At 49.7% G+C, this 7,221-nt stretch overlaps 1 protein-coding gene and 1 pseudogene across 2 annotated transcripts; one reads left to right on the top strand and one right to left on the bottom strand.

Annotated features, from left to right (window-relative positions):
- The first annotated feature begins 403 nt into the window (after positions 1-403).
- On the top strand, positions 404-6,523 carry LOC125508801 (xylan O-acetyltransferase 4). The gene is made up of 4 exons (XM_048673597.2): positions 404-1,159; positions 1,291-1,662; positions 1,764-1,919; positions 5,857-6,523. The coding sequence occupies exons 1-4, from the start codon at positions 699-701 to the stop codon at positions 6,248-6,250; spliced, it is 1,383 nt and encodes a 460-aa protein (XP_048529554.1). The 5' UTR covers positions 404-698; the 3' UTR covers positions 6,251-6,523.
- LOC125508803 (DEAD-box ATP-dependent RNA helicase 35A-like) lies at positions 2,842-5,850 on the bottom strand (annotated as a pseudogene). The gene is made up of 2 exons (XR_015604614.1): positions 4,614-5,850; positions 2,842-3,724 (listed from the first exon to the last, which is right to left on the bottom strand). The product of XR_015604614.1 is annotated as a DEAD-box ATP-dependent RNA helicase 35A-like (transcript).
- Positions 6,524-7,221: the final 698 nt, after the last annotated feature.

Genomic DNA, 7,221 nt, shown 5'->3' with positions numbered 1-7,221 from the left:
AGGGATAGATAGAGAAAAATAAAAATAAAGTGATACTGGATGAGTCAAATCCTATAAGATGAATGCCCGGAACACCCGGCCGCCTCCATATATGCGCTAGATATACGAGGATTGACGGACACACATTTGAGCTAGATATATGAGGATTGACGGACACATATATGGGGAGTCCAGTCGGATGCCTTTTTTCTTTTTTCTTCTATTTGGACCGTCCATGCGGACATATAAGGGCAAAGTGGGGATCCGATTGCAAATGCTCTAGAGAGAGATAATACACGAAAAATGGATGGGAAAATGAGGTTTCGTCCGTTTTGTTCTCGGCACGTGAATTGTGCTGTGTAATTTGGCGTATGAATTGGAATCTTCCAAAGTCAGAACACGCTAGTCTAGTTAAGGGAAGCCGCTTCTTCAGTTTTTCTACTGTCAGCGTGAAGAGAGGTGGTGTGGTGGTGGGGGGCGGCGGATAGATCTTGACCGACGCCACACGGCCGGACGCCGACAAGCACCCTACAAATCAGGACACCACCACCTCCCTGCCGGAGTCGTCGGAGCTTCGCAGGGCAGGGCACCTCCCCGTTCTCACTCCACCATCACCACCCCCAGATCCCCTCTTCCTCGCTGCCGACACCCACCCACCAACGAACCAGCCACAGCGCCCCCGCGCGTCCGCGGCGGCGGTCACACCACAAGCCGCCGCCATGTCGCCTCCCTCCACCGCCCCGCCGCCGCCCTCCGCCCCGGCGGCCACCAAGCCGCGCCCGCGCCACCCCCTGGGGCTGGACTCCCTCGCCTCCACCAGCCGGCCCCTCTTCGCCGCGGCCCGCCGGTCCCCGGTCGCCACGCTCGCCTGCGCCATCGCCCTCCTCGCGCTCATCATGTACGGCGAGGACGCGCGCACCATCGCCGAGCTCTCCATCGACGACTACCTCTACCCGGACGCCGACATCTACAACGTCTCCGGCCTTCCCCCCATCGAGCTGCCCCCGCCCACCTGCGACCTCGCCCACGGCCGCTGGGTCTTCGACAACGAGTCCCTCCCCCTCTACCGGGAGAAAGAGTGCAACTTCCTCACCAAGCAGCTCACCTGCCTCGCCAACGGCCGCAACGACGATTTGTGGCAGTACTGGCAATGGCAGCCCAACAATTGCTCCCTCCCCACGTATGCTCGACTCTCGATCGCTTCGTTTCATTTTCCCTCTTGGTCAGATCTGCAACAAACACCTCCTTGAGATATTTCATGGCTGATCAATTAGATGGTTTGGTTGGTGAATCGTGGATGGATTCGATCAGGTTCGACGCCAGGAGGTTCATGGAGAGGATGAGGGGGAAGCGGCTCATGTTCGTGGGGGACTCGCTCAACAGGAACCAGTTTTACTCGCTGGTGTGCATGGTGCAGTCCATCTTGAGCAAGGGGAGGAAGAAGGTGGTCAAACGGGGATCAAACACCATCTTCCACGCCAAGGAGTACCGCGCCACGCTCGAGTTCTACTGGGCGCCATTCCTTGTCGAGTCCAACTCTGACGACCCCAATATCCACAGCATCGAGCACCGGATCATACGGCCCGAGAGGATCGAGGGACACGCCCAGTATTGGAGGGGTGTGGACTACCTCATCTTCGACACCTACATCTGGTGGATGAACACCGCCGACATCAAAGTTCGGTCAGTCAGTCCGCCGACCATCTCTGTAAACATTTTAACCACACTATTGTATCTGCTTGAACTGCATGCTAAAGGTAGCTCTTCTGTTTGAATTTCTGCAGGAGGCCAGATTCAAGGTCTTGGTCGGAGCACGACGAGGTGCCGAGGATCGAGGCATATGGCCGGGTGCTCAAAACGTGGTCGGACTGGCTGAATGAGAATGTCGATCCGGCGCGGACATCCGTCTTCTTCATGACAATTTCTCCTATTCACATCAGGTGATTAAAAGTTGCATTTGTGATGATTTTTTCCAGCCATATGAGTAATGGTGGTTCATTAAGGTCCCCGATAACTTGTTTAGGTCCTAGAGCAATTTTACGACAATGCAACAATCTTCATTGCTTTGGACTACTGTCTGTGCAATAGGACACCAAACCTAAGCTTAATAATTAAAAATGTTCGTTAAGTCCCAGTCGCGTTCTAGAGAAGCAAGCTACCCTCTTTCTAGTGTGAAGGTCACAATGTCATTGTCCATCACAAGATGTGGTCAAATGGAGCTCATCTGTTAGGTTTGCTCATGACCCACTAGGAACAGAACTGGCCTAATTTCTGGCTCTTATAGTGAGCATGGCAACTGGCAAGTCAATTTCACACTGGACCTTTGAAACCTCCGTACGGTGTTATACGCTTGGTATCGGCACTTAATATTTACTAGAATTTCCAAACCTTAGTAATGAACCAGATGGATTTGAAAGCTCAGTTTGAAATGTCTTGATGTACCTCTGGAGATTCACATGCTAACTGAAACCATTTAATAAAGGGAAAGAAACGCCCATAGTATGCCTTTAAAGATCTCTACAAATTTCTTTGTGGGCCCGGCTACCAAATAGAAGATTAAAAAGCATCATTTGGTACAACAACAAAAGGCGGACTGTTTCACATGGGTGTGTGGTACAGGGTGTGATGGAAGTGGGTGGCACCTTGTGCACCACAACAAAGCAATATGCATTACTAGGTTTTGACTTGTGAATACCCTCCAGAAAAGAAAAAAGGAGTTCCCTACTGTATCTGGATTGTCATCTCATTGTTTATTGATGTCTACACATGTAAGGTAAGGTGTGGTGTATGTCAAGCATGGATGAACTCACGTTGCAGCATTTTAGCTCTTGAAACAGCATTACACACAGTAACATGAGGCAATCATATCTCTCCTCGGTAACCTCCACCACCGTAGTAATCTCTTCTGGAACCAGCCATCACCGCGGACCTCTGGTGCTCCAGCTTAGGACAGTCAGCAATACGGTGCCCAAGGCCACCACATGACGCACATCCCTTTACACCACTCGCCTTTGCGATAGCCTCAGCATCCTCCAGTGGGTCAACTAGCTCAGCGAGCACTGGTGGTATTCTTTGCTTCGCTTCCTTGAGCAGATGCTTCAGGTCAAGAAGCGTAGTCTCTGTCTGGTTCTTGTTGATGAATGTAGTTGCTATTCCAGTTTTCCCACATCGGCCAGTTCGACCAATCCTGTGGACATAGTTCTCTATCTCGGCAGGCATATCATAGTTAATCACATGCTGGATATCAGGGAAATCAAGACCCTTTGAGGCAACATCAGTAGCTACCAAAACATCCTTCTTTCCATTCTTGAAGAACTCAATCGCACTCTGTCTTTCCTCCTGATCTTTTCCTCCATGGATTGCAACTGTTTCAACACCCTTTAGAAGAAGATACTCATGGATGTAGCCAACATCAGCTTTGTTTTCACAAAATATAAGAGCTGGGGGTGGAGTCTTTTGAAGGCACTCAAGGAGGTATATAATTCTGGCATCTTCCTTGACATACTCAACTTCTTGAATGACATCAAGATTTGCTGCTCCAGCTCTTCCAACATTGACAACAACTGGCTTCACAAGGGCGCTCATTGCAAAGTTCTGAATCTTCTTCGGCATAGTGGCAGAAAAAAGAAGGGTTTGCCTTGGTGCCTTGAAATTATCTTTTACCTTGAAATGGTTAAGAATCTCCCGAATGTCATCCTCAAACCCAAGATCAACAAGCCTATCAGCTTCATCTAATGTTACATACCTGTGCAAATCAAGAAAGCGCTATTAAGAAATTTGAAAACTGCATGCACTGCTTTTTAAAGGCACTGACAGGTTCTACTTGCATTTAAAAGAAGTGGTTATCTCCTAGGTAATTGGGGGGGGGGGGGGGGGGGTATGTGATATATCTCTTGGTACTGCAGCAGTGGGTCAACATCTAGGATCAGAATGGTTCTACCAAGCCAATCTATCTATTTTCCTACAGAGTTTGATTACTTACCAGTGATGGGGATTAGTTGTTTAATATATAACTTAGGCAAGTTTACATCTAAATTGCTGTCTATATAACAATGCCTATTGTAATCATTGGCATTAACTAAGAAGGACACTGAAATTGTCGTTATCTCATTTAAAATCTTTGTACCCAGTCTATGATAGCAATTTTTCATTTAGACTGATCTCGGATCTTGCTGGTGTTCGATAGGAGGGCCTGCAATATAACAATGCCTATTGTAAACTTTGGCATTAACCAAGAGGAAAAACAAAGTCTTAATCTAATCTGAATTATTTTCTACCCAGGCTATGGTCTCATATTCCTCCTACATCCCTCCCCATCAGCCGTATCTTCTGAAAGTCACCCCTACCTGACATATAAGTGTACATCCCATTCATTCGATAATTATAGACACGCCAACCGCGCTCTTAAGTTTTACCCATTAGAAATACACTCACTGGCCCACCCACACTAATGTATCCCGCGTTTTTCGTGAAGATCAGAAAAAGACAGTAAGTGTATTTTCATGAGCTTATTAGAAAACAGGGTTCTTTAGAAGCATATCCTGATGTTGCTTTCATATTACTCCATCCGTCTTGACACAAGGCTATGGTCAAGATATGAAAACACCACATTGATCAGAATATCCGATACATACCTGCAATTGTCAAGGTTCATCTTCTTTTTGGCGAGAAGATCCTTGAGCCGTCCAGGCGTGGCGACCACAATATGCACACCCTTCCTCACCACGTCGAGCTGCGTCCTCATGTCTACACCCCCAATGCAGAGCAGGAACCCAGCCTGCTTGAGGGGAGCGAGGAACATATCGATAACATCATATGTCTGCTTGGCCAGCTCCCGTGATGGGCAGATGATCATCCCGAAGGGCCCCTCCCCAGGCACAATTGGCATCAGCATCTCCTCCTGCAGCGCCACCATGATGAGCGGCAGCACGAACACCAGCGTCTTCCCAGAGCCGGTGAAGGCGATGCCGATCATGTCGCGCCCGGAGAGCGCGACGGGGAGCCCCTGCACCTGGATGGGCGTGGGCTGCACGATGCCCTTCTCCCGGAGCATGCGGGAGATGGGCTCGGGGAACCGGAAGGTCGCAGAAGTCACGGGCGGGCGGCGGGACCTCCTCGCCCTCGACGAGGATGCGCCACTTGCTGCGGAGCTCGTCGGCCTTCTCGCGCGGCATGCGGCGGAGACGCAGCGGCGGCTTCCAGCCGGTGCGGAGCGGCTCGGTGTAGGTGATGTCCTTGGCGATCTCCCCCACGGGCTTGAGGGTTGTGCGGTAGGAGACCTCCTCGGCAATCTTCTGCTCCTCCTGTATCAACCGCTCGGTGGGGGTGATCTCCGGGGCGGTGCGCTTGCGCAGTGTGGACGTGACGAGGAGGCTGGGCTTGGCGGCGGGGGCGGAGTTGTTGGTCGGTGGGAGGGAGGGGACGGCGGGCTTGGGGAGGCGCTGGTGGCGGAAGCGATCAGCCTCCATGGCCCTGCGCTTGGCGACGGGGACGTACTCCTCGTAGTTGTCCTCGTCATCGGAGTTGGCAGCGGCGGCGGCAGCCATTGCTGGGGTTTAGAGGCAGGTGGGGGTTTTCGTGGGGGACGGGAGGGAGAGGTGGGTAGGTAAATCGATTAGATCCGGTCCGACCCTGGGAAGGAGACGGTTTCAGTTACCGACTCGGCTTGGAATTGAGTCGGTTGCTGTCCCCCAAGAGATTAAGCGCGGCCCACCACCAGACCCAACAGTGTCATGTTTTTTTTGTTAATATTTTTATTTTTCGTTTGTGCTAACCATTATCAGGTTTTGAATCATAGATAGATAGATCAGCATGATGATGGCACACACATTTCCTTATGCATCTCTCACTAACAAAAATTTCTCTTGTGATGCTCAGCCCAGATAAATGGGGAAACCCCCACGGGATCAAATGCGCCAAGGAGACGCTCCCGGTGCTCAACTACACGGAGCCCCTGGACCTGAACCACGACATGCGGTTGTACGACATGGTGGCGAGCACGGCCAGGTCCATGAAGAAAGTGCCGGTCACGCTCATCGACATCACCAGGATGTCGGACTACCGGAAGGACGCCCACACGTCCGTCTACTCCGTCCGGCGGGGCTACCTGCTCACCCCGAAGCAGAAGAACGACCCTCAGAACTTTGCCGACTGCATCCACTGGTGCCTTCCCGGCGTGCCCGACGTCTGGAACACGGTGCTCTACACGAGGATCTTCTCCAAATCGCCCCCTTCTTCGCCGCCGGCTCTCACCCTCCCGCCTCCCCAGTGAGAGAGACGCGGAGCCCCTCCATAGCAAGTGTCTTCTTGTTCAATCTTTTCTTTCTTTGGTGGTAGTCCGGGTAAAGGCTAGTAGAGGAGAAGAATGTGGTGGGCTGTTTACTGATGGCATGTAAAATCGTTCAATTGAACTGTAAATTAGTTTTGACCTAACCAGTTGAGCAGGCTTCGTTATACTAGTAAACAGCTGCACTTGTGTTGGATCCATATAGGAGGCGTCAAACAACAAACTGTGTCGTATACAAAGAAAGATTGTGACTGCTGATGCAAGGGGTGTCCTTTTTTTTTTTCTTTTTTGCCCTTTCTCTCTGTTTCTGTATACCGGAGTAGAATGTCTGAATGTGTAACTTCCGTGAAGAATTCGTGTTTGCAAAGCGAATGTAGTGTGGCATTCATTACGGAACTGTTTACTGCAAGCAGAACTGAGATATTGTCTGTCGTTTCTCTTGTGATTTTACTGCTGGCGGCATGCTCAAGGTCAACATCATGCCAGTGATACACATGATACACAAAAGGTACTGTTTTCATCAGTGGCCACAAGAAAATGATGTTATTACGTTTTACTTTTACTTATTATATTTAGAGTTCCCAGACCTAAAAAAAATATATTGAGTTCCCGGTTCTTTGCAACTTGTGCTGTATGTGTTCCCTGAATTTGTGTCGCCTCCATGTTTTGTCAAATTTCAAGCGGTTCTTTTTCTTTGTTTGAGGGGATCAAATTTCATGTATAGTGCCACCCACAAAAAGAGAGAGAAGGAGGGAAACAGAATGATCATAGCTGGCTATAGATGACATGACAATTTGTTATAGCTACCGGCCAGCTATATTATTAACCATGCTCTAATAGTATTTTTTTTTCCAGAAGTACAATTAGCTGTCATGATCAATGTAAAGGTTCGGAGTATTTAACAAAAAACTACCATAATTCGTGAAACCGTACCTACAAACTACCACTTTATAAAT

The sequence above is a fragment of the Triticum urartu genome, chromosome 5A (assembly GCF_056163025.1).
Source record: "Triticum urartu cultivar PI428250 chromosome 5A, HENAU_Tu73, whole genome shotgun sequence".
NCBI lineage: Eukaryota > Viridiplantae > Streptophyta > Magnoliopsida > Poales > Poaceae > Triticum > Triticum urartu.
This window is presented reverse-complemented; position numbering and strand designations above follow the sequence as displayed.